The sequence below is a fragment of the Papio anubis genome, chromosome 1 (genome assembly GCF_008728515.1).
Source record: "Papio anubis isolate 15944 chromosome 1, Panubis1.0, whole genome shotgun sequence".
Taxonomy (NCBI): Eukaryota; Metazoa; Chordata; class Mammalia; order Primates; family Cercopithecidae; genus Papio; species Papio anubis.
In genome coordinates, this window is record NC_044976.1 from 14,810,496 (window position 1) to 14,837,704 (window position 27,209).

Genomic DNA, 27,209 nt, shown 5'->3' on the forward strand with positions numbered 1-27,209 from the left:
TTTTGATACGGAGTTTCACTCTTGTTGCCCAGGCTGGAGTACAATGGTGCGATCTCGGCTCACTGCAACCTCACTGAACACCTCCCAGGTTCAAGCGGTTCTCCTGCCTCAGCCTCCCGAGTAGCTGGGATTACAGGCTCCCGCCACCATGCCCAGCTAATTTTTCTGTTTTTAGTAGAGATGGGGTTTCACCATGTTGGCCAGGCTGGTCTTGAACTCCTGACCTCAGCTGACCTGCCCGCCTCAGCCTCCCAAAGTGTTGGGATTACAGGCATGAGCCACCGCGTCTGGCCTAATCTCACTTTTTGTGTGCCTCTCCTCACTCTGGTCTATTCCTCTCTCCTTCAGCCAAATGATCGTAATATTCTCTCTTCCCACCTCTATGATTCTTTGTTCTTGTTGCATTTTTTGTTTTGTTTTGTTTTGTTTTTGAGATGTAGTCTAGCTCTGTTGCCCAGGCTGGAGAGCAGCGGTGTGATCTTGGCTCATTGCAACCTCTACCTCCTGGGTTAAAGCAATTCTCTTGCCTCAGCCTCCTGAGTAGCTGGGATTACAAGCGCACACCACCACACCTGGCTAAGTTTTGTATTTTTAGTAGAGAGGGGTTTCACCACGTTGGTCAGGCTGGTCTCAAACTCCTGACCTCAAGCAATCCACCTACCTCAGCCTCCCAAAGGGCTGGGATTACAGATATGAGCCACCATCCCTAGCTTTGCCAAGGTTTAATTTGGACATATTCATAGAAGGATGTCTGGGGTGGGTGCGGTGGCTCACATCTGTAATCCCAACACTTTGGGAGGCCAAGGCGGGTGAATCACCTGAGGTCAGGAGTTCAAGACTAGCCTGGCCAACATGGTGAAACCCTGTCTCTACTAATAAATAGAACAAACAGCCGGGTATGGTGGCAAGTGCCTGTAATAATAGCTACTTGGGAGGCTGAGGCAGGAGAATCACTTGAACCTGGGAGGTGGAGGTTGTGGTGAGCAGAGATCACGCCAATGCACTTTAGTCTGGGCAATAAGAGCGGGAAACCCTGTCTCGAAAATGATAATACATATAAACATTTCTGCAATTGGACTGTCTTTCCAAACACATGTGCACATATTTTATCTAAAATAGTTTCAGCTAAGAGTGCACACCAAAACAACTGTCCAAAGATAAAAGAACAACCAAATCATTAGGTACTCTCATGATGAAAAGAGGAAAAGGAGGAAATCTCATTCAAAATCTCCTAAGGTTCCAATGCTTATCAAATTTTAATGTGAATCTAGTTTATAGATTCAGATTCAGTAAGCCTTGGGTGGAACTTGACATTCTGCATTCTCACCTTGATGATGCCAGCACTGCCAGTTTGTGGACCTTGAGTATCAAGGTCCTAAGGAACCACTAAAATGTAGCTGATGTCAACACTAGATGAGAAAATGGAATCAACAGGTATTGGGAGTATGTGCCAGGTGCCTTATCTCATTTAATCTTTACCTCAACTCTATGAGAAACACATTATCAATCCTGTTTTATAAGATGAGGATAATTGAGGCTCAGATAAATTAACGTGCCCATGATTATACAGAACCAGATTTGAACCCAATCATATGACTCCATTTATTCTTTTCTAAGAGATAGTATAAATCAGTCATTGCAATTAACTTTAAACCACCCTCAAAAGAATAACAGGCCAGGCCGGGCACAGTGGCTCACGCCTGTAATCCTAGCACTTTGGGAGGCCAAGGTGGGCGGATCACCTGAGGTCAGGAGTTCAAAACCAGCCTGCCCAACATGGTGAAACCCCGTCTCTACCAAAACTACAAAAATTAGCTGGGCATGGTGGCAGGCATCTGTAATTTCAGCTACTTGGGAGGCTGAGGCAGGAGAATTGCTTGAACCCAGGAGGCAGAGGTTGCAGTGAGCAGAGATCATGGGTCTCTGCTTTATCCAGCATGGGTAAAAGAGTGAGACTCCATCTCAAAAAAAAAAAAAAGAATAGACCAGACACAGTGGCTCATGCCTGTAGTCTCAGGCGTGAGACTGAGACTTAGGAGGCCAAGGAAGGAGGATCGCTTGAGCACTGAGGTTGAAGCTGCAGTGAGCCTCTGCACTCCAGCCTGAGGAACAGAGCATGGGCCCTATCTCAAAAAAAAAAAAAAAAAGAATAACAACGTTGCATGACATCTTGTCTTGGATATATGGATATAGACTTTCACTTTCCTCTATTAGCTCTTTCTTCAAAATGTCCTACCTTTTATTGTTATCCCCCTGCTTTGATGCTGGTCATTGTCATCCACACTTGAACTACAATAGTAGACACCTACCTAACTGTTCTGACTCTAGCCTCTTGCCTCATCAATCTAGAGATTATTCTGCAGTCTCCAGGAATTCACTAAATGTGAGCAGACCAGAAGCATGGTAAAAATAGCGTTTCAAGAGGAATTCAAAGTACTTTATAATCCCACAATTCTCCTATCAAATCTCTCGGGTGGCATATAAAGCCAGCTTCCCCACTGATAAACAAAAATATTCTGCAAAGAACATAATACATTTTAACAAGATGCTGTGATGGAATGGAACGTTTTATTTCCATTTGTCTTTTTTCTTTTCTTTTTTTTTTTTGACACGGTGTTTTGCTCTTTTGCCCAGGCTGGAGTGCAGTGGCACAATCTTGGCTCACTGCAACCTCCGCCTCCCGAGTTCAAGCAATCCTCCTGCCTCAGCCTCCTGAGTAGCTGGGATTACAGGTGCGCACCATCACCCCCAGCTAATTTTTGTATTTTTAGTAGAGACGGGGTTTCACCATGTTGGCCAGGCTGGTCTCAAACTCCCAACCTCAAGCGATTTGCCCATCTCAGCCTCCCAAAGGGCTGGGATTACAGGCTTAGCCACCCTGCCCAGCGGTCATTTATCGTTTTTCTAGTGGTGGTCAGGGCAAAGGAATGCCTTCCTGCTTCTGCCTCCTAAACACTCATTTCTCTAGACCAGAGGAGAGTACCTCCTTCCATCACAAGTCATTTTCTACTCCATTCCACATTAATCATTTCCAGAAGTCCATCTATACCATTACTTACTGACACAGTTTCATACTATTTCGCATTGCTATAGTTTTGTTTGTTTGTTTTTTGAGATGGAGTCTCACTGTGTTGCCAGGCTGGAGTGTAAGGGTATGATCTTGGCTCACTGCAACCTCTACCTCCCAGGTTCAAGTGATTCTCCTGCCTCAGCCTCCTGAGTAGCTGGGACTACAGGCATGTGCCACCATACCCAGCTAATTTTTGTATTTTTAGTAGAGGCGAGGTTTCACCATGTTAGCTAGGATGGTCTTGATCTCTTGACCTCATAATCCACCCGCCTCGGCCACCCAAAGTGCTGGGATTACAGGCGTGAGGCACCATGCCCAGCCATAGTTATGTTTTTATGTAAATTTTCTCCATAACCAGATTATACATTTTTTATTAATACCTGCACAGCTGGAACAGATTATGAATTTATGAAAGGTAGATAATGTCTTGATTATATTTTATCGCCAGGAAACCTAAAGGACAGTGATGTATGTGCACACGAAGTAAATCTTTGCTTCACAAGCTCGCCTGATCATAAAAATGACCTGGCCAAGCATGTTGGCTCACACCTGTAGTCCCAGCTACTTGTGAGGCTGAGGTATAGGATCACTTAAGCCCGGGATATCCAGGCTGCAGTGAGCCATGATTATACCACTGTGCTCCAGCCTGGGTGGCAAAGCAAGACCCTATCTCAAGAAAACATTTTAAAAGTAAATTTAAAAAAATTAAAAATCACCTAGCAGGTAGATTTCCTGGAGATTGTTTCAGAAAAATAGGCATGAAAGCAGAAATCTTAAATCTATCAACAAGCACTACAGATCCAAATTCAGAAAACTTTTGGTAGTTTTTTTTTTTTTTTTTTTTTTTTTGAGATGGAGTTTCACTCTTGTTGCCTAGGCTAGAGTGCAATGGTGCGATCTCGGCTCACTGCAACCTCCGCCTTTCCCAGGTTCAGGCAATTCTCCTGCCTCAGACTCCTGAGGAGCTGGGATTACAGGCGCCCACCCTGCCCACCTAATTTTTTGTATTTTTAGTAGAGATGGGGTTTCACCATGTTGACCAGGCTGGTCTCAAACTCCTGACCTCAAGTGATCCATCCACCTCGGCCTCCCAAAGTGCTGGGATTATAGGCGTGAGCCACCGTGCCCGGCCAACCCTCAGTAGGACTTCTAAAACTTAACCTTATGTTCTCATTTATGATTTTCTTATAATGCTTTATACACTTTACTGAGCAATAGGTGTAAAACATGGTTAATAAAACTTGCAGAAAAATACAAAATAGTATAGCAGGAGATCTTAAATTATAGAGCAATTGAACCCTTATTTCACAAATGAGGAAACTGAGGTCAGAAAACCTAAATCGTACAGCTAATGAGTAGCAAAAATAGAAATTGTATCTTTTGTCTTTCAGCCCAATACTTCTATTGCACCATACCAAAATTTATTTATAAAAGATCAGCAGTAAAGCATTATTTACTAATGTCCATCAAAAACAGACCAGTTGAATAAACTCTGGTACATCCTCACTGTGTAGCTGTGGAAATGAATAAGGATTACCTCTATTCCAATACGGAATGATCTCCAAAATATTTTAGGTGAAAAGACCAAGATGCTGAGCAGTGTATACAGTAGGAAAACTTTTTGTGTCAGGGAAAAAAAGAATATATGCAGATATTGGCTTATCATTGCAAAATCCAACAGTTAAAGGATAAACCAAAACCATATAAATATTAGAATGGTTCAAGCACCAACCATGAGACAACCCTTGGCAATTCCTCCTCAAAGTCCCAGCTATAAAAGTGGCAGTAGGCCAGAAGCGGTGGCTCACGCCTGCAATACCAACACTTTGGGAGGCCGAGGTGGGCAGATCACGGGGTCAGGAGTTTGAGACCAGCCTGACCAACATGGTAAAACACCATCTCTACTAAAAATACAAAAATTGTCTGGGAGTGGTGGTGCGTGCCTGTAATCCTAGCAACTCAGGAGGCTGACACAGAAGAATCTCTTGAACCTAGGAGGTGGGGAGACAGAAGCTGCAGTGAGCCAAGATTGCACTCCTGCACTCCAGCCTGGTTAATAGAGCAAGACTCCGTCTTAAAAAAAAAAAAAAAAAAAAAAGAAAGTGGCAGTAAGTTTGAGGGGTGGTCCCTACTATAGGATATTCTTAAAAGTTCTGGGCCTGGTGTGGTGGCTCACGCCTGTAATCCCAGCACTTTGGGAGGCCGAGGCAGGTGGATCACCTGAAGTCAGGAATTCAAGACCAGCCTGACCAACATGGAGAAAACCTCGTCTCCACTAAAAATACAAAATTAGCCGGGCATGGTGGCATGTGCCTGTAATCCCAGCTACTTGGGAGGCTGAGGCAGGAGAATCCCTTGAACCTGGGAGGCGGAGGTTGCAAAGAGCCAAGATCGCGTCATTGCACTCCAGCCTGGGCAACAAGAGCGAAATTCTGTCTAAAAAAAAAAAAAAAAAGTTCTGGGCCAGGTGCAGTGGCTCACGTCTGTAATCCCAGCACTTTGGGAGTCTGAGGTGGGTGGATCGCCTGAGCCCAGGAGTTCGCGACCACCCTGGACAAAATGGCAAAACCCTAACTCTACAACCCAGGCACGGTGGGTCACGCCTATAATCCCAGCATTTTAGGAGGCCAAGGCGAGTGGATCACCTGAGGTCGGGAGTTCCAGAACAGCCTGACCAACGTGGTGAAACCCCATCTCTACTAAAAAACACAAAAATTAGCTGGGCATGGTGGCAGGCGCCTGTAGTCCCAGCTACTCAGGAGGCTGAGACAGGAAAATCGCTTGAACCGGGGAGGCAGAGGTTGCAGTGAGCCGAGATGGCACCATTGCACTCCAGCCTGGGTGACAGAGCAAGACTCCGTCTCAAAAAAAAAAAAGAAAAAAAAAAAGAAAAGACTTGCCTATAAGGCATAGGCTGTATTATAAGCTTAATGCTGGACAATTTTTAAATGACTTCTCTGTAAGTCATATCTTTGTACATGTAGCAAGCTGTCACATTATAGAAAAATGAACACATTGCCTTCACTTTTCCATCAACTGCAACCTTAGAGCACTCATTTTCAGTTAAGATACAGATTCCCTATGTTCAATAATACAGTGCCACATAAAAATTCCACTCAATCCAAAAATTCGAAGTTTTTGCAATATAGGCAACAACATGCTAAATTAATTATAAAACAACTACAGCACTAAGGTGAATAACTTGTACTGGGATATAGAAGTTCAGTATCAAAGCTACTAGCAACACCAATCCACAAAGATTCTATAAAAGTTTAGTGTAATTTGCCGGGCGTGGTGGCTCACGCCTGTAATCCCAGCACTTTGGGAGGCCGAGGTGGATGGATCACATGGTTAGGAGTTCAAGACCAGCCTGGCCAATATGGTGAAACCCTGTCTCTACTAAAAAAAACTACAAAAATTAGCCAGGCGTGGGGCAGGCGCCTGTACTCCCAGCTACTTGGGAGGCTGAGGCAGAAGAATCACTTGAACCCGGGAGGTGGAGGTTGCAGTGAGCAGAGATTGTGCCACTGCACTCCAGCCTGGGCGACAGAACAAGACTCGGTCTCAAAACAAAATCAAAAACAAAAAAAACATGGAAAAAAAAAAGTTTGGTGTAATTCTCACTTAAGCGGTTACCTTCAATCAAAAAGGAATTAAGATCTTCTTATTTATTGTTGGGAAAAAGGAGACAGTACTAACAACCACCTATAATCAACATTGTAAGGAATAACAATTAAATATTTGCTGTATTAATTGTCATTAAATTAAAAACACAGTACCTCTTGTACTAGTTTACAAAACAAAAACAAAAAAGCACCATCACTCTAAAGTTGTCACCACTTAGTAATCTGAGATATTTTAATTGCAGCTGCGGTATTTGTTTGTTGCCTGTGTGTATGACTCATATAGAAAGGTTTTCCCAACATGGCTGGATTTTTGAGAATGCAGAAGCCATAACTGGGGCATACTGTGTGGGAAGTATCATGACAGTGAATGAATAAAAGGGGAAAAGAACTCATGACATAATTTTTTTTAAGTTTTTATAAAAAGCAAGTCACTCACTGAAGGCAGGCTCTGCAGAATAAAAGGAAAGGCTGGGGAAAAGCCATCCCTGCTCTGAGAAGCCTTCCTTGACTCTCTTGGTTGGATTCAGTGCACTTCTTAGACTACATAGCACTTAACGGGTTTCCTTGTCTGGCTCCCCAGCCATACTGTATGCAACTTCAGACCAAAAGCTGTCTTAAATTAGTACCTACTTCCCAAAATGCCTGCCATATGGAGGGCCCTCAGTAGGTGGTTCATAAATAGGAATAATCAATTTTATATTTACATTTTATTTTACATTTCACTTTCAAAACACTATCTGTTTTGATCCACGCTAACAATCATGGGAAGGGCTTTATTTAATCAAATGGCTTTTGATTTTATAAAGAATTAATTCAGGGCTGGGCACAGTGGCTCACGTCTGCAATCCCAGCACTTTGGGAGGCTGAAGCAGGTGGATCGCCTGAGGTCAGGAGTTCGAGACCAGCCTGGCCAATGTAGTGAAACCCTGTCTCTACTAAAAATACAAAAAATTAGCTGGGCATGGTGGCGGGCATCTGCAATCCCAGCTACTCAGGAGGCTGAGGCAAAAGAATCACTTGAACCTGGGAGGTGGAGGTTGCAGTGAGCAACATCACTGCACTCCAGCCTGGGAAACAAGAGCAAAACTACGTCTCAAAAAGAGTTAATTCAATGACTAAAACAATCCTGAAATCACAAAGATAATTATATATTTGTTCATCTTTGAGATAGCTTCTCCTTGGGACCTCAGTATTCTCATAAAATTCAGATGTTTTGCTAGCATTTTCTTTGCTTGCTCTCCATAATAGGTAGGACTCACCCTGCTCTGAATCTTACTAAGGGTTTAAACTACATAAAGCTATTATTAAAGACCCTTCTAGAAATCACAGAAAAAGAAGCATCCTAAGTTATTTTTTTCTGATCCTGTTCTTTTTGTAACTAAGGTAAGGAATTGCAAAAGTCAAAATCCGGAAAGCAAGTGATGTCATGGATGTCATGAAGTTGCATCAATACCTGATGATGATTTAGCATAACAGTGCAACATATTATGCCAAGAAGCATGATGAGCCACCAGGATGTTTTACTGCATTAATTTCATGACTCTTTATTAGCAAATTGATATGCAAAGTAACTCTCCAATTTTCTACCACAGAGAAGCTGCTGGTTCAGATTTACATCTTTAGCAAAGACACTAAGAAAATCGACAAATTTCTATGGAAAAGTCTTTGATTTAAAAATAGAAGAGGTGGCTGGGCGCAGTGGCTCAAGCCTGGGGTGGGGCAGGGTATCGCTTGACACCAGAAGTTTGAGATCAGCCTGGGCAACATGGTGAAACCCCATCTCTATGAAAATTAAAAAAAAAAAAATTAGCCGGGCGTGGTGGCGCACGCCTGTAATCCCAGCTTCTCAGGAGGCTGAAGCAGGAGAATGGCTAAACCCAGGGGATGGAGATTGCAGCGAGCCGAGATTGTGCCACTGCACTCCAGCCTGGGTGACAGACAGAGTGAGAGACAACCAAAAAAAAAAAAAGAGAGAGAGAAAATGGTCAAATAATAACCTAAAACAGTTGTCATTTTAACAGTGAAAAGCTTTTTAAGATATGCCACATGCCTATGGATCAATGTAGATTGAATCATGTATTTATATTGGCTTGTCAAAAGCAAACAGTTACTGGGTATAAAATGACAACATACAATAGAAAAGACATCCAATCAGATTACACATATGAATACACTGAAAGTTAGCAATTTAACACAGCATCACTAATGGCCGTAAGAGCTACAGACTTAATTCTAAATGTTCAATTCTAAATGATGGTACTTCCTCCAAATTTTCCTTGTCTCTTTAAATCCATGATGTCATCATTCTTAAGTACAAGTAAAGCCAATTTGTTACAAAAGGTATTTTCGTGTGTCCAAGCAAAAGCAAATGCCTCAACAATTCCCCATGCAAGTGCAATGAAGTCATCATTCCTCAAGGAAGAGACCACAAGGCTTCAAACCGACTTCCCTACGTGACAGAAACACAATCGAAGTCTCCCAATTAGCATTTAAACAACAACAAAAGTTGTTCTCAAAAAGGAACAACATAGTTACAATGTCGCTGCCAGCAAGTATGAACTGGTAATGTATCAGAATTTTCATCTAGATCGATCAGAATCCCACCACAGAAAAATTCAAAGACGCTGGCAATTAAGAAATGAAGCTTTTATTTTCCTAATAGAAGTCGGGAGATTTAACAGACAAAACAATTGATTATTCTGAATCTTAACAATCCGAAGCTTTCAAACGAACTCAGCGCTGAAGTTACTCTGCAGCGACCATCAAGATCTCACAATCGTTTCCTCTTCGCTTACAAATTCGTTCCCACCCTCCACCGTTCCCTTTGCACACACAATTCTCGCCAAGAGAAGCCTTCCACATTCACAGCATGGATTGCTGTCTCAAGCAAGGAAATCCGCAGTTCCCATTTCTCTAGGGGAACACGCAGCAAGCTAGGGGATAGGAAAGGCCTTTTGTGTTTTATTTAACGTAAACCAATTCCAAAATTATCCCTTTGCAGCCGCAGATTCAGAGATGCTGGCCCCTAGCCGCAGCCCCAATTTTGATGCGCACCCGACCCCCGGCTCCCCTCTCGCATAGGAGTGAAAGGTTCGGAGGAGGAATGAAAGGATTATCTGACACCCTAAAGCCATCCTTGCCCGGACCACAGACCCCTTCACTGCCTGGGTGAGGGGACGAGAACCACCCTGCTGAGGAGAGGGGGTGGGTTCGCTCCCGACCAAAAGGCTGGCTGGAAAGGACCTCTCCTCCTCGCCTCACTCGAGGACGGCGATAGCAAGGCACCCTGCCCAACCAGGACCGACCCCCGCGCGGGATACGGGGCCTGCGCCAGACCCCGGGCGCCCGCTGCCCCTTGCCAGTCCCGGGCATAAAGGGCATGAGGCGCCGGCTCCCCACCGCGGCCCGGGGAGGAGAGGCCTCACCTGGCCCAGCCCGCTCCACGCTCTCGGGTTCGCTCCGCTGGCGAAGGTAATGAGGGAGCCAGGGACAGGGCCAGAGCAGAGGCGCTCTGCGTCAGGCCGCGATAGCGGTGCTCGGGGCTCCTCACAGCTGGCGGGACCCCGAACCGCCCGGAGCCGCCATCTTCCTCCACTCAAACGCCGCCGCCGCCGCCGCAGCTGCTGCTGCTCAGGCCGGGAGAAGACAGCGCAGAGCGCGCATGCGCCGGGGTGGGCGCGGAGGACGCGCGCGCACTCACGTCAGCGCGGCGGCCTGTCGCGGGGCGGCCAGGCGGCGGCGCCATATTGAGAAGGGCCGTGGTCAGAGACTGAGGTTCTCTGGAAGGTGGAAGGCGGTCGGGGTAGCCAGGCTTCCGCACCCGCCTTCGCGGCGTCTCTAGTGTCGCCTCATAGCCGCACCCACGCTCCGCTGAACTGTCTGGGGCAACTGGGTGGTTTTTCCAGTGGTTTGAGACTAACGTTTAGCCAGGAATTAACTCACTTCTACCCCGAGGGCCCGATGAGCACAGAGGGCTGTGGCTGATGTAAGTGCCCATGGATATTGCCAAGGGGAGGGAAACTCTGCCTGAGGTGTGCAAGAGAAGCCTCCCTTAAATGTAGCCTCGTAGCAACCACTGTGTGAGTTCTTACTAGCTCCGCTTTTAAGATGAGGAAACTGAGGCACAGAAAACGATCAGTTATTTGACCAGAGTCACACACCTAGCAGTGAAGGTGGGCGGCGCGGGAAAGAGGATTTAAACTCAGGCATGTCTGGTTCCCAAGCTCCTTTACTTCCTGCTGGCTATCACCAGGGGATAGGATCCAGCAAAGTTCCCCTTCTCAAGGGAGCAAGCTGGTGTGTAGGTGAGAACCTTCATGAGCCCAGCCCTACAGCATATGGTCTAAGGAAATGCCAGATACAGAGTCAAAGGCTTCCATCTAAACTCTGTAAGCCAAAAATCTAAGGCCCCCCCAAACCATCCGAATGGACTTCCTCCTAGGCCAGGGCAGTCTAAAATGTAACCAACCTGAGACTGGTTCAGGCCATGACAGGAAGCGGGACATAAGACATGCCTCATTACACCCTCCAGCATCGACATCAACACAACAGACCTTAAGACTGTTAAGAAACATTTACAATCTATTCTCTCTGGAGCCTGCCTGCCACCTGGAGGTTTCACATGCATGATGAAACTTTGGTGTCCACAACCCTTATCATAACCCAGACATTCATTTCTATTGATAATAAGTTTTTTTTTTTGAGACAGGGTCTGGCTCTGTTGCCCAAGCTGGAGTCTAGTGATGAGTTCTTGGTTCGCTGCAACCTCTGCCTTTCGGGCTCCAGCTGTCCTCCTACCTTAGCTTCCTGAGTAGCTGGGACTACAGGCGGGCACCACCATGCCTGGCAAATTTTTCCATTTTGTTGTAGACACAGGGTTCACCATGTTGCCCATGCTCGTCTCAAACTCCTGAGCTCAAGCAATCCACTTGCCTCGGCCTCCCAAAGTGTGGGATTACAGGCGTGTGCCACCGCACCAGGCCTATTGATAACTCTTTCAACTCATTGCCAATCAGACAGTTTTTAAATCTGCCTATAACGTGAAAGCCCCCACTTCAAGTTTCCAGTCTTTCTGCACCAAACTAATGTAGTTTTTATTTATTTATTTATTTACTTATTTTTATTTATGTTTTTTTTTTTGAAACAGAGTCTTGCTCTGTCACCCAAACTAGAGTGCAGTGGCACCAACTCGACTCACTGCAACCTCCGCCTCCTGGGTTCAACCAATTTGCTATTTGCCAAATGTAGTTTTTGGTTTTTTTTGAAATGGAATTTCGCTCTGTCGCCCAGGCTAGAGTGCAGTGGCGTGATCTCTGCTCACTGCAAGCCCCGCCTCCTGGGTTCACGCCATTCTCCTGCCTCAGCCTCCAGAGTAGCTGGGACTACAGGCGTCTGCCCACCACGCCTGACTAATTTTTTGTATTTTTAGTAGAGACAGAGTTTCACTATGTTGGCCAGGCTGGTCACCAACTCCTGACTTCAGGTGATCCACCCGCCTCGGCCTCCCAAAGTGCTGGGATTACAGGGGTGAGCCACAACGCCTCTGGCCTTATTTTATTTTTATTTTTTCTTTTCTTTTTTGAGACGGAGTCTCATGGTCGCCCAGGCTGGAGTGCAGTGGCGCGATCCCCGGCTCATCAGGCAGCTCACCTGGTTCACGCTTCATTCTCCCGCTTCTCAGCCTCCGAGTAGCTAGACTACAGGCTACCAGCCCCACCACTCGGGCTAGTTTTTGTATTTTTTTTGAGATCGAGTCTCACTGTGTCTCCCAGGCTGAGGTGCAGTGCATGCACCCTGGCTCACTGTGTGCCTCACTGGTCTTTGCCATCGCCATTCTCCTGTCTCAGCCTCCTAAGTGAAGTTGGGATTACAGGCGCCACACAAGGCTCGCTGTTTTTAAGTTTTAGTAGAGACGGGGTTCTCACCTATGTTAGCCAGGATAGTCTCGGGACTTGATCTTAGGATCCACTCCGCTTCGCCTCCCAGTGCTGGGATTACAGGCTGGAGCCACCGGGCTACCGCCAGTTTTGTATTTTTAGTAGAGACAGGGTTTCACCATGTTAGCCAGGATGGTCTCGACCCCGACTCGCGGATCCACTACCGGGCTCCCAAAGTGCTGGGATTACGCTTGAGCCACCGCTGCCCGGGCCTTTTTTTTTTTGAGACAGAGTCTCACTCTGTCACCCAGGCTAGTGCAGTGGCAGATCTCGGCTCACTGCAACTCCCACCTCCTAGGTTCAAGCAATTCTCCTGCCTCAGCCTCCTGGAGTAGCTGGGACTAATGGGTGCATCACCATGCCTGGCTAACTTTTTGTATTTTTAGTAGAGACGAGGTTTCACCATGCCGGCCAGGCTGATCTTGAACTCCTGACCTAGTGCTCCACCTGCCTCAGCCTCCAAAGTGCTGGGATTACAGGTGTGAGCCACCAAGACCAGATCTTAATTTTGTATTTTAGTAGGGGCAGGGTTTCCTCACCGGCGTTGGGGCCAGTTGGTCTCAAACTTTTTTTTGTGAGACAGAGTCTCTCGGGGCTCTGCTCTTCAGGCTGGAGGCAGTGGCCGGATCTCAGCTTCATTGCAAGCTCCTCCTCCCAGGCCCACGGAGCCTCCCTCACCAGCCTCCCGGTAGCTGGGGACTACAGGCTTCCGCCACCACGCCTGCTAGTTTTTGTATTTTTAGTAGAGACGGGGTTCTACCCTGTGTCGCCAGGATGGTCTCATCTCCCTGATTCCTCGTGGTCCGCCTGCCTCGCCTCCCAAAGTGCTGGGATTACAGGTTGAGCCACCAGCTACCCGGGCCGGTCTCAACTTCCTTTTTTTTTTTTTTTTTTTTTTTTTGAGACTGTCTGCTCTGTCACTCCAGGCTGGAGTGCGGTGGCCGGTCTCAGCTCTCACTGCAAGCTCGGGCCTCCCCGGGTTCCCGCTATTCTTCCTGCCTCAGCCTCCCTGGTGCAGCTGGGACCACAGGCCTGCCCACTTCGCCTCGGGCTAGTTTTGTATTTTTAGTAGAGACGGGGTTTCACCAGAAAGTTAGCCAGGATGGTCTCGACTCCTGACTCCTGATCCGCCTGCCTCCCCTGCCTCCCAAAGTGCTGGGATTATGGCTTGAGCTATCACACCTGCCTTCGAACTCTTAACCTTAGGTGATCCGCCTGCGTTGGCCTCCCAAAGTGCCGGGATTACAGGAGTGAGCCACCACGCCCAGCCTGCACATTTTCAATATTGGTAAGTTGCCATTTACGTATCACAACTATCTATATAGCTTCAGCTTGTGCATCAGATACAAAGTTATGATGGGCTTTGAGCTTGTATTCTGATTAGCATCAAAGTGTTTTATGTGGTGTACCAAAAGCACCTGAAGTTTTGAGTGCAGGTTTAACATACAGGCCCCAGAAGTCAGACACAGTGGCTCATGCCTGCAATCTCAACACTGGCAGGCCAAGGTGAGCAGATTGCTTGAGCCCAGGAGTTCCCTCCTGGGCAACATAGGGAGACCCCCACCTCTTAAAAAAAAAAAAAAAAATGCAACCGGGTGCGGTGGCTCACCAGCACCTGATAATCTGGTAATCCCAGCACCTTGGAAGGCCGAGGCGGGCAGATCACCTGAGGTTGGGAGTTCGAGACCAACCTGACCAACATGGAGAAACTCCGTTTCTACTAAAAATACAAAATTAGCTGGGTGTGGTGGCACATGCCTGTAATCCCAGCTACTCGGGAGGCTGAGGCAGGAGAATCGCTTGAACACACGAAGCGGAGGTTGTGGTGAGCCGAGATCATGCCATTGCACTCTAGCCTGGGCAACAAAAGCAAAAATCTGTCAAAAAAAAAAAAGAAAAAAAAAAAAAAAGCCAGGTGCAGTGGCTCATGGCTGTAATCCTAGCACTTTGGGAGGCCAAGGCAGGCAGATCACGAATCCCAGTATGGTGAATCCCATCTCTATTAAAAATACAAAAATTAGCCAGGCGTGGTGGCACGTGCCTGTAGTCCCAGCTGCTCAGGAGGCTGAGGCAGAAGAATTGCTTGAACCTGGGAAGCAGAGATTGCAGTGAGCTGAGATCATGCCACTGCACTCCAGCCTGGGCGACAGAGCAAGGCAAGACACCGTCTCAAAAAAAAAAAAGTGGACTCTGTCTCAGGAAAAAAAAAAAGAAAATCACCTAAGGTCAGGAGTCCGAGACCAGCCTGGCCAACATGGAGAAACTCTCCACTAATAATACAAAAATTGAGGCCAGGCGCGGTGGCTCGTACCAGTAATCCCAGCACTTTGGGAGGCCGAGACGGGTGGATCACCTGAGGTTGGGAGTTTGAGACCAGCCTGGCCAGCATGGTGATACTCCGTCTCTACTAAAAATACAAAAATTAGCCAGGCTTGGTGGCAAGCACCTGTAATCCCAGCTACTTGGGAAGCTGAGGCAGGAGAATCTCTTGAACCCGGGAGGCGGAGGTTGTAGTGAGCCGAGATCCCACCATTGCACTCCAGCCTGGGCAAAAGAGCGAGATTCTGTCTAAAAAAAAAAAAAAAAGAAAAAAAAATTAGACAGGTGTCGTGGCGCAGGCCTCTAATCTCAGCTACTCAGAAGGCTGAGGCAGTAGAATTGCTTGAATCTAGGAGGCGGAGGATGCAGTGAGCTGAGATCACGCCATTGCACTCCAGCCTGGGTGATGAGAGAAACTCCGTCTCCAAAAAAAATAAATAAGCAAAAAGCAAAAACTTAGCTGGGTGTGGAGGCACACACCTATAGTCCCAGCTACTCAGTACTCAGGAGACTGAAGCAGGAGGATCGCTTGTGCCTGGAAGGTGGAGGTTGCGATGAGCCATGATTGTGCCACTGTACTCCAGCCTGGTGACCGAGTGAGACCAGAAAGAGTGAGTGTGAGAGAGACAGAGAGAGAGAGAGAGACTCATGCTTTAGGGCCTCTGACAATACCTGTGTATGCCACGGCATCAACCGGTTTTTTTTTTTTTTTGTCTTTTCTTTGTGGAGAAACCGAGTCCTGGCTATATTACCAGGCAGATCTCGGGCATGGGCTCAAGCTATCCTCCCGCCTCTACTGCCTCCCTGAGAGCTGGGATTACAGGCGTGAGCCACGGCCCGGCAACCGTTTTTTTTTTTTTGAGATGGAGTCTCGCTCTGTCTCCCAGCTGGAGTGCAGTGGTGCTGTCGCCGCTAACTGCAAAACTCCGCCACCTCCCGGGTTGCGCCATTCTCCTGCATAAGCCTCCCTAGAAGCTGGGACTACCAGGCCACCCGCGCCCGGCCGAATTTTTTTTTTGAGACGGAGTCTGGCTCTGCCCGCCCAGGCTGGAGTGCAGTGGCGTGATCTTGGCTCACTGCTGGCTCGCCTCGGGTTCATGCCATTCTCCTGCCTCCAGCCTCCGGTAGCTGGGACTACAGAAGCCCGCCACTTCACCCGGCTAGTTTTGTATTTTTAGTAGAAGCAGGGGTTTCCTGCATTGTCAGCTCCAGGATGGTCTCGATCTCCTGACCTGAAGTGGTGATCCATGCGTCTCGGCCTCCCAAAATGCTGGGATTACAGGCTTGAGCCACCCGGCATGACCATAATTTTTTGTATTTTCAGTGAAATGGGGTTTCACCATGTTCACCAGGATGGTCTCAATCTCAGCAGTCATGATCAGCCGCCTCGGCCTCCCAAAGTGCTGGGATTACAGAGCGTGAGCCACGCTCCACCTTTTTTTTTTTTTTTTTTTGAGACAAAGTCTTGTCCTATCGGTCAGGCTACGAATTGCAATGTATGATCTCGGGTCACTGCACCAGCCTCCTGCCTCTTGGGTTCAAGCGATTCTCCTGCCTCAGCCTCCTGAGTACCTAGGACTACAGGCGCGTGCCACCACGACCAGCTAAGTTTTGAATTTTTAGTAGAGAAGGGGTTTCGCCATGTTGGCCACGATGGTCTCGATCTCTTGACCTCGTCTTCTGCCTGCCTCTGCCTCCCAAAGTGCTGGGATTACTGGCGTGAGTTACTGTGCCGGGCCGCCACTGCCTCAACTTTTTGGGTTTATCCCTGGAAGAAGAAACTGCCATTACTTTTTCAATTTTAGAGATAATTTGGTTCCATCCCTGATGATTTTACAGATGAGGAATCAGACTGAGAAGAGACTTGCCCAGGGTCACAAGGGGTCTATGTGATTAACGAAGACTGACCTCCTGGTTACCCATTTTATGGAACAAAAACTATTTCATTTGCAGCATTCTCAGATGATTTCCAAGATCTCTATCTTTCTTGTCTCCTTGAAAATTCAGTCTCAGAAATGCCCAACCAATGCCTTTGTTAAGGGTTATTGCCCAATATGGCAAAATTGTAAGAAACCACCTCCCTCTGCTGGTAATAAGGCATAACGACAAAGCTTAAATATAGGAGTCACTTGCATTTAGGAAAAACTATTGCTCTAGAACGAGGTTATCTCTGACAGTTTCAACCACTTTGCTGTTGGCAAGACTCAGTCAGGATAATTTACTTCAAAGAATGGGTTCACAGGAGAATGTATTCCAAGTAAATATAGTCTCAGAGAGTGAACAAGACAAAATCCATGAAATTGGTGAACTCAGCAGAATTACTGGGTTTTTGTGGTTTTTTATTGTTTTGTTTTGTTTTTTGTTTTTTGAGATGGAATATCGCTCTGTCACGGGGGCCAGAGTGCAGTGGCATGATCTTCGCTCACTGCAACCTCCAACTACCAGGTTCAAGCGATTCTACTGCCTCTGCCTCCTGAGTAGCTGGGATTACAGGCATGCACCACCACACCTGGCTAATTTTTGTATTTTTAGTAGAGATGGGGTTTCACCATGTTGGTCAGGCTGGTGTCGAACTCCTGACCTCGTGATCTCCCCGCCTTGGCCTCCCAAAGTGCTGGGATTACAGGCGTGAACCACTGTGTCCGGCCCAGAATTACTTGAGTTTCAGACTTAGAGACTTAAAGCTGCTGGTGAAATATCCATGTGGAGATGGCAATAAGAAGCCTAGCTATAAAAATCGGAATCAGAAACACCAGGTCAGTTCTCAGTTAGAAGTCAACTTTGGCAGTCTTCAGCATACAGTGGATGGCTTATACCATGAGCATCTAGGTGAGAACAGTGGACTGAGGACAGACCCTGGAAATGAACAATATTTCAGAGTCAGGAAGTCGTCAAACCAGAGAATTAGTAAGCGTGTCACTTAAACTTCTAAATAAAGACCAGTAACATTTAACACATGGTTGCAGTTTATGATAATAATCATTAAGAATGCCAATAACAGGCCGGGCAGGGTGGTTCACGCCTGTAATCCCAACACTTTGGGAGATTGAGGTGGGCAAATCATCTGAGGTTAGGGGTTCCAGAGCAACCTGGCCAACATGGTGATACCTGGTCTGTACTAAAAATACAAAAATTAGCTGGGCATGGTGGCAAGCACCTACAGTCTCGGCTACTTGGAAGGTTGAGGCAGGAGAATCAAATGAACCCAGGAGGCAGAGGCTGCAATGAGCCAAGATTGCGCCACTGCACTCCAGCTTGGGCGACAGTGAGAGTCTGTCTGAAAAAAAAAAAAAAATACAAATTGCGAAATTTCGCAACAGGAAGATTTTACTTCAGAAAGATTAATGGCATACTAAAAATATAAGAAAAAACACATTCCAAGTCAGATAACTTGGTTATAGCAGCCAAATGCAACACTACTGAATGACATGTGTTTAAAACTGAGAGAAAAACAGGAACATGTCAGTAAGAATATAAACACATGGTGTTTGCTTATCTCCCCGCCTTTTTATTTTTTTATTTTTTGAGATGGAGTCTCACTCTGTCGCCCAGGCTGGAGAGCAATGGCACAATCTTGGCTCACTGCAACTGCCACCTCCTGGGTTCAAGCAACTCTCCTGCCTCAGCTTCCCAAGTAGCTGGGATTACAGGTGCCCGCCACCACATCCAGCTAATTTTTGTATCCTTGGTAGAGATGGGGTTTCACCATGTTGACCAGGCTGGTCTTGAACTCCTGACCTCAAGTGACTCGCCCACCTCGGCCTCCCAACATGTTGGGATTATAGGCGTGAGCCACCACGCCTGGCATCTCCTTGCCCTTATATTTTAAGAAAGAAAGGATGATCACAGAAGTCACAGTTACAGATCTTCCTCGGGCAGACGAGACACTCCCATAATGATAATAGCTAACCCTTATGACTCTTGTTCTAGGCATTTCAGCATAGTAACTGGTTAAATTCTTACAATCTACTTTCGAAGTAGCTATCTCTAATGTATACACTTGGGGAAACTGAGACATAGAATCCTTATGTAACTTGCGTAAGACCACACACCTTTTTTTTTTTCAGTAGAGATGGGCTTTTGCCTTGTTGCCCAGGCTGGTCTCAAACTGCAGGGCTCAAGTGATCCACCCACCTCACCCTTCCAAAGTGCTGGGATTATAGGCATAAGCCACTGCACCCGGCCACATAAGTAACTTTTTTTTTGAGATGGAGTTTCGCTCTTGTTATCCAGGCTGGAGTGCAATGACGTGCTCTCGGCTCACCGCAACCTTTGCCTCCCAGGTTCAAGCGATTTTCCTGCCTCAGCCTCCCGAGTAGCTGGGATTACAGGCATGTGCCACCATGCCTGGCTAATTTTTTTTTTTTTTTTTTTTTCTTTTTTGAGATGGAGTCTCGCTCTGTCGCCCAGGCTGGAGTGCAGTGGCCAGATCTCAGCTCACTGCAAGCTCTGCCTTCCGGGTTTAGGCCAGTCTCCTGCCTCAGCCTCCGGAGTAGCTGGGACTACAGAAGCCGCCACATTGCCCAACTAGTTTTTGTATTTTTAGTAGGGCGGGTTTCTACGTGTTAGCCAGGATGATGAGATGCCTCCATCTCCCGACCTAAGTGACCTTTTGTATTTTAAAGTAGAGAACTGAGGGTTTCTCCATGTGTGGTCAGGCTGATACCGAACCCCTGACCTCCAGGTGATCTCTGCCTGCCTCTGCCTCCAGGGGCGGACAGGCGTGAGCCACTCTTTTTTTTTTTTGAGGCGTAATCTCCCTCTGTCACAGGCTGGAGTGCAGTGGTGTGATCTGCTGGCTCACTGCAGCTCCGCCTCCCAGGTTCAGGTTCTGCTCAGCCTCCTGAGATGGGGGTGGGACTACAAGCCATACACCGCGCCCTTCAATTTTTGTATTTTTGTGCAGAGACAGGGTTTCACCGTGAGATGCCGGTTTTGCAAACCTTATTGATCTGCCTGCCTGGGCCTCCCCAGTGCTGGGATTGGCATGAGCCACCAGCGCCCAGCCTTTTTTTTTTTTTTTTTTTTTTTTTTTTTTGAGCCAGAGCCTCACTCTGTTGGTCAGGCTGGAGTGCAGTGGCATGATCTCGGCTCAGTGCACCCTCTGCCTCCCTGGCTCAAGCGATTCTCCTGCCTCAGCCTCCCGAGTAGGTGGGGTAACAGGCGTGTGCCACCACTCCGTGTTTTTAGTAGAGACGGGTTACATCATGTTGGCCAGGCTGGTCTTGAACTCCTGACCTCAGGTAATCTGCCTGCTTCGGCCTCCCAAAGTGCTGGTATTACAGGCGTGAGCCACCGTGCCTGGCCAATAATTTTCAGAGGTAAAACTAACGTATTTATTATCTACCATTAAAGACCCAGGAGAACTTTAGTAGCTGGGAATCCCACTGGTTGTCCCAGCTGAGGTGCAATATTATCTTTTACCGTCTTTACCTTACGATAGCGGATATGGTGTTAATAAATGATTAGAATACTGCTTTATGAGCAGGAAATAATGTAATCATTTTCACCCTATCAGAAATAATAAAATGTTTTCTGCATCAGCAGATATTTTTCATGATTTGTTGGTGTTTAAAAATGTTTTCAGAATTATGAAGATACCATTATCTGTAGTTTAGGAAAACTAGGACTCACTTTAAAAGAAAAAAAAGTTTTAAGTGCTTGCCCTTAGAAAAGATGGTTCCCAAGAACACACTTCCGGTACTCGAGATGATGACTTCCCTTGAACTCCCATTCTGTAAGACGGATAACGCGTTGGCCCTTAAGAAAGATGGCATCTTTCCGCCTTCTCTGCCCCCTTCCAAGATGGCTGCCCCAATGTACTCTTGGGACCTTGCCTGGCGCCTCTTCCGGGCTAGGCAGCGGGCGGGGTCCATTGAGTAAAGCCTTGCGTGCCTGCGCCCGCGACGGAGGCGCGCTTCAAAGCGCAGGCGCGGGGAGGGGGTTGGGGAGGAGGGAAAGCGGCGAGTAAGATGGAAGATGAGGAGGTCGCTGAGAGCTGGGAAGAGGCGGCAGACAGCGGGGTAAGGAGGGGCCGCCGCCCCAGGGCAGGGCCGGGCGCGACCTGGCGTGAGGGGAGCCTCCGGGGAGCGGGTCTGGAGATAGTTCTCCCCAAAGAAGGGCCCTACACGCCGGGCTGGGGGTGGAGGAGAGGCCCCCAGTTCCTGAGTGCCGTGAAGGCCTCTTAAAGGGGCCGCGATCCATTTCTCTCCTTTCCTTTGCCTGGTGCGCCTCCCTCCGCCCACTAACGCGCGCGTCACCCGGGGCGCTCCACCCGCCACTTGGGGCCTCCTTTCCTGACCCCCCGCGCCCGCTCGCTGGCCCCGGGCCTCTGTGACTCTTTCCGACGGGCCCTGTCGCCCGAGGCACCATTTTAAAGTTCATGTGGTCTGACGGGGAGGGACACACCATGTGGGTGGGTGGGGGGGCTTGCGTAGACCCGGGACGCATGTCCGGCTTCGCAGGAAAGCAGGAGGAGGCTGCCGAGGGCGGGGGGTAGGGGGAAGTTGAGTCCTCTTTGGGCTACTCAACTCTGCTAAAATCCCCCACCATCCGTCACGGTGGGCGAGTCTGGGTTTTTTTGTCTTTCACTTTTACTCCAAGAAGAGTTTGTGGGCAGGCAGGCAGGTCTCACGGGGACACTGCCAAAGCAACCGAAAGCTCTGCGGGCAGCTCCTCTGCCACTCAGCGATCCGAGGCCCTGGGAGAGTCTAGGAGTGCGCTTGTCGGAGTCCAGGGGGAGGGGTGTGATATGTAAAACAGCCGCATTCCTGGGAAAGGAGTGCGGAGATGGACCGTTCGACTTGTTTTGGGAGTTTTTGTTTGCCTCCAGAAACTGTAGGAAAATAGTTTATCTCAAACAGGATCTGTGAATTCTCTTAGATTCGTGAATAATTTGGTCTTTTCAAAGTTTGTGGTGAAGATGGGGAGATGCCTTTTTCGTCTCCTCGTGTTCGTGTCTGTTCAATGCTGGCTCCACTGACATCCACCTTAAAGGTTTACGTGTGTGAGGAGTCGAGTGTACCAGGGTAGAGTAGGCGCTGGGTTTTTTTTCCTAAGCGCTTTTTGAGGGTGATTGTGAGCCCTGGAAGAGGCCGGGAAATTGACCCTGGCAGCAGTCAGTGGGTGTATCTAGCTCTACGGGAATGGGGAATGTTGAAACTTGGCTTTGAAGTTTTTCCGCTGGTTCAGCATTTCTCTCACGGTTGTTTATGTTTTTCCATTTAGCATAATTGAGAATTTGAAGGATTAGTTCGTTCAGAGGATATTTAGTAGCGTTCTTAATGTGACAGCCATCTTTCTTGAGTTTTGGCTTAAGTAAAGAAATTTAAAGATTTTATAGGGAGTAACAGGTGTCAGTTGGCTCCTTGTTCATTCAGCCCGCATTTTTGAGTGTCAGCTATATGCTAGACAGTGTTCTTACCAGTAACTTTGTGCCAGAAAATGCAACATTTTCGATACAGGCGTTTACTGCCTACCACTAATCTGAGTGAATCATCCAGACACCCCTCATGTCATCCCCTATAAAAAAGCTTGGCTTACAATTTTAATGTCATGCAAATTATACGTTTCTTGGGCATCTTGGCCTTTCTTTGGTTTTCCCCACCTGTTTCAAAGGGTCATAAGTTCCTCATGTTAGAGAAGTTGGAGGCCAATGAACAAAGATGAATAGGATTCAGCAGAAATTGGGGCTTACTTTTCTTTTTCAGAATGGTTAAGTCAATTAGAAATTAGCTAGTGCAGTCCCCCATTTAACAGCTGAATAAGCCTAGAAATGTGAGATTGAGAGACTTAGGTCTTTCTGATGCTTGTCCCGTGTTCTTTCTTTTTTCTTTTGGTTCCCAAGTTTTATTTAATAACTTATACGAAATATTCCAGATAAATGAAATTTAATCCTTGTCTTCCTCCTCTTTGTCCTGGTTGATCTGGAAGTAAGGTAATTTGTAACGATCGTTGCTGTTAGCAACTAGGAGCAACCAATCACGTAGATTATTCTTCTTCAAATATTTTTTAGTGAGATATTTGAAATACCTTTTGGAGAAAGGCACCTCGGATGTCACGTTGATCTTGCTTCTTACTCCTTTCAATGGTCACCACCCCTCCACCAAAGTTCTCAGCTTTTCTGTTCACTTTGATCTTTTCTTGCAAAAACTGCTCAAAATTGGTAGCATCCATGATTCCATCTTCTACGGGGTGAGTGCGATCAAGAGTGAACTTGAGATTGAGAACCTGCTGCTTTTTTTTGCCCCCCTTCACCAGAGGCTTTTTCACAGGAACCATGGCAGCAGTGGAGGCAGAAAGCCAGTGTTCTTTCTACTATCCCTTACTTTAGTAATATCCTTTAAAAATGTACCACAGCCAGGTGCTGTGGCTCACACCTGTAATCCCAGCACCGTGGAAGGCTGAGGTGGGTGGATCACCCGAGGTCAGGAGTTTGAGACCAGCCTGGCCAACATAATGAAACCTCATCTCTACTAAAAATACAAAAATTAACCGGATGTAATGGCACATACCTGTAATCCCAGCTACTTGGGAGGCTAAGGCAGGAGAATTGCTTGAACCTAGGAGGCGGAGGTTGCAGTGAGCTGAGATCATGCCATTGCACTCCAGCCTAGGCAACAAGAGTGAAACTCCGTCTCAAAAAAAAAAAAAGTACAGAAGTGGAACACAAACTTTGCCTTATTGGCATCATGAACACCTCTGCCAAAATGCAGGTTCTCTAATATATCTTATTTAATTGAATCCTTGAAACAACCTGTTGAGGCATTGTCCTCCTTTTGTAGACAAGGAAATGGAGGTTTCACACAAGATCACACAGATAGTAAGTGGGGGAAGCTGGGATTTGATCCCAAGCCTATCTGATTTCAAGGCTGGGGTTTTTTTTCTCTAGCATTTTGCTGCTCCCTCTCTACCTGGGGACGTGGAAATTTGCAAATTGGGTGTTCTTTCTTTTCCTTTCCTTTTTTTTTTCTTTTCTTTTTTTTTTTTTTTTTTGAGACAAGGTCTTACTCCATTGCCCAAGCTGGAGTGCAGTGGCTCAATCTCATCTCACTGCAACCTCCACCTCCCAGGTTCAAGCGATTCTCCTGCTTCAGCCTCCCGAGTAGCTGGGATCACAAGGCGCCTGCCACCACGCCCAGCTAATTTTTGTATTTTTAGTAGAGACGGGGTTTCACCATGTTGGCCAGGCTGGTCTCGAACTCCTGGCCTCAAGTGATCCTTCTGCCTTGGGCTCCCAAAGTGCTGGAATTACAGGCATGAGCCACTGCGCCTGGCCTTTTGTTGTTGTTGTTGTTTGTTTATTTGTTTGTTTTTTGAGATGGGGTTGCCCAGGCTGGGCTGGAACTCCTGGGCCTCCCAGTAGATCGTAGACATGTGCCACTGGGCCTGGCAGCTTTCATTTAAGAAAATATATATATATATATATATATATATATATTTATTTACTTTAGATACAGGGTCTCAGTTTCCTAGGCTGAAGTGCAGTGGCATAATCATAGCTTACTGCAACCTTGAATTCTTGGGCTCTAGCAGTCCTCCCGCCTCAGCCTCCCAGAGTTCTGGGATTACAGGCATGAGCCATCGCCCTCAGCCACCTTTCATTTTTAACGGTTTGTCTGGGCTTATATTTGAACACTGTCTTGAATTTGATTCCCTTTTCACATTTCACAAAGGTTCTTGTGAATATGCACTTTTGAAAGAGGGGAGCCGGGGAGATGATATGTCGACATCATTGGGAAACCAACTGACTGCAGGCTATACATGTCTTTCGTACATAGGCAATTGTATATGTAAGAGTCTTGGCTTCAGGTGATCCCCTCTTCCTACTGGTAATGAGCTTTGAATACCCTATTCCAAAAAACAAAAGCTGGGTGAAGACTAGTAACCTAAATGTGAATATTGAAACTCCACAAAAATCCAGAGGCAGTTCTAATCCTTGAAAGTAAAGGATTTTGGAGATACCTGCCCTCCAACACCACAAGAAAATTTTTTTCTTTTTTCTTTTTTTTTGAGACAGGGTCTTGCTCTGTTGCCCAGGCTAGGGTGCAGTGGAGAACACTCACTGCAGTCTCAGGCAATTTCCTCCTCAAGCAATCTCCGCCTGCCTCAGCCTCCCAAGGTGCTGGGATTACAGGTGTGAGCCACCATGCCCAGCCAAAAATTTTTTTTTTTTTTTTTTTTTTGAGACGGGGTCTCTCTGTGGCGCCCGCTGTAGTGCAGTGGCCGGATCTCAGCTCACTGCAAGCTCCGCCTCCCGGGTTCACGCCATTCTCCTGCCTCAGCCTCCCGAGTAGCTGGGACTACAGGCGCCCGCCACCTCGCCCGGCTATTTTTTTTGTATTTTTTAGTAGAGACGGGGTTTCACCGTGTTAGCCAGGATGGGAAAAATTTTTTGACATCATGTAGAATTTCTCCCCTCTCTTCCCCTCTCCCTTCCCCTCCCCCTTCCCCTCCCCTCCACTGCCCTCCCTCTGCTCCGCTCCCTCCCTTCCTTTCTTTTCTTTTTCCTTTTTTTTTTTTTTTTTTTGAGACAGAGTCTTCCTCTGTCGCCCAGGCTGGAGTGCAGTGGCACGATCTCTGCTCACTGCAAGCTCCGCCTCCCGGGTTCACACCATTCTCCTGGCTCAGCCTCCGGAGTAGCTGGTACTGCAGGTGCCCGCCACTACGCCCAGCTAATTTTTTGTATTTTTAGTAGAGACGGGGTTTCACCGTGTTATCCAGGATAGTCTCGATCTCCTGACCTCGTGATCCGCGCGCCTCGGCCTCCCAAAGTGCTGGGATTACAGGTGTGAGCCATTGCGCCCAGCCCCTTTCTTAATACAGAGGAGGGTCTTGCTCTGTTGCCAAGGTTGGAGCGCGGTGGTGGAAATAACAGCACACGCCTGTGGACCCAGCCACTCAGGACACTGCAGCCTCAGCCTCCTGAGTAGCTGGGTCCACAGGCGTATACCACTATGTGCCTAGCTAATTTAAAACAATTTTTTTTGTAGACACAGGGTCTTGCCGTGCTGCCCAGACTGGAAGAATTTTTTTGTATGTGAGTCATCTGAGGTCATTGTTTCCTGTATAGCTTCCGAATTCTAAGTATCAAGTCCTATTGTGTCATTTAGAGAAAGATTGACTGAGAAGTCCCTCACATATTCTGTAAATAGGTTTTTTGCTTTTAGTTAGTATGGCAAACACTTTTTTCTTTTTCTTTTCTTTTTTTTTTTTTTTTTTTTGAGACAGGGTTTCGTCCTACATCCCCCATTGTTTAAGACAATCAATAAAATATGCCAGGCGTGGTGGCTCACGCCTGTAATCCCAGCACTTTGGGAGGCCGAGGCGGACAGATCACCTGAGGTCAGGAGTTCAAGACCAGCCTGGCCAACATGGTGAAACCCCGTCTCTACTAAAAATAAAAAAATTAGCTGGGCATGGTGGTGGGTACCTGTAATCCCAGCTACTCGGGAGGCTGAGGCAGGAGAATCTCTTGAACCTGGGAGGTGGAGGTTGCAGTGAGCAGAGATCATCAAGCCTGGGCGACAGAGTGAGACTCTGTCTTAAAAAAAAACCACACACACACACACACACACACACACAAAGAGGCCTAGTTCATAGTGTTGCTAATGAGCTAACCCAGCTAGGGGAAGGCAGCAGATGATACATACATGTATTTGGACCAGTGGTTATTATAAAGCATTGACAACCTCTCTGATTTCCCTATATCTTGCAAGTTTCCTTTTATTCTTTTTCTCAAGGTCAAGGCATGCAACTAGAAACTGCATCTTGAGTAAGTTAAAGGATGACTGGTTTTCTGGATTAAGAATTGAAATTTATGTTTACTTTCTACCCCCAGGAGCTAGTTATCCAAACATTGCCCCATCAGTGATGCTGGATGGTGTATGAGTCCGTAGGAAGGTGTCATTAAACATTAAATAACTATTGCATACCAGGCATGGAGGCCCAGTTTAGTGGGGGAGTCAGGTCCAGCAACACCTTCAGGAAGAGGCATAAGTGGGGTACCATGGCTGGATCAGAGAAGGTCTTGTAGAGAAGAGGATGCCTAAGTTAAGATTTGAAAGATCAGTTGAATTAAGCAATGGTAAGTCTGGGAGTGGCAGGTAGAGTGTAGGGCCAAAGCAGGCATGGATGAGGAGGCCGAGAGACAAATATGCAGCATTGGGAGGGCTACAAGTATTTCCTTCTGGCTGAAGGGGAGAGGGTTGGCAGGGTTGAGTGGAAAGAGATGAGACCACAGAGGTATGTAGGGGCCAG

The 27,209-nt window shown here is 47.2% G+C and overlaps 2 protein-coding genes and 1 pseudogene across 9 annotated transcripts in view; 1 reads left to right on the forward strand and 2 right to left on the reverse strand.

Annotated features, from left to right (window-relative positions):
• Positions 1 to 10,358, reverse strand: part of FBXO42 (F-box protein 42) — a 98,151-nt gene extending 87,793 nt beyond the window's left edge. The window contains exon 1 of one of the 2 annotated variants that reach the window (XM_021936465.2): positions 10,122 to 10,358. The gene's annotated coding sequence lies outside the window, so the exon portion shown is untranslated. The remainder of the gene's footprint in view (positions 1 to 10,121) is intronic. The other variant, XM_003891189.4, reaches the window with a different exon arrangement.
• Positions 10,359 to 20,622: 10,264 nt separating this feature from the next.
• SZRD1 (SUZ RNA binding domain containing 1) overlaps positions 20,623 to 27,209 on the forward strand; it is a 33,615-nt gene continuing 27,028 nt past the window's right edge. For 3 of the 7 annotated variants that reach the window (XM_003891192.3, XM_021936500.2, XM_009200172.2), the window contains exon 1: positions 20,702 to 20,974. In XM_003891192.3, the coding sequence (XP_003891241.1) occupies positions 20,924 to 20,974 (51 nt within the window). In that variant the 5' untranslated portion in view covers positions 20,702 to 20,923. Of the gene's footprint in view, positions 20,975 to 27,209 lie in introns of all 7 variants that reach the window. The other 4 variants (XM_009200161.3, XM_009200168.2, XM_009200157.4 and 1 more) reach the window with 3 other exon arrangements.
• On the reverse strand, positions 22,841 to 23,384 carry LOC110742933 (annotated as a pseudogene).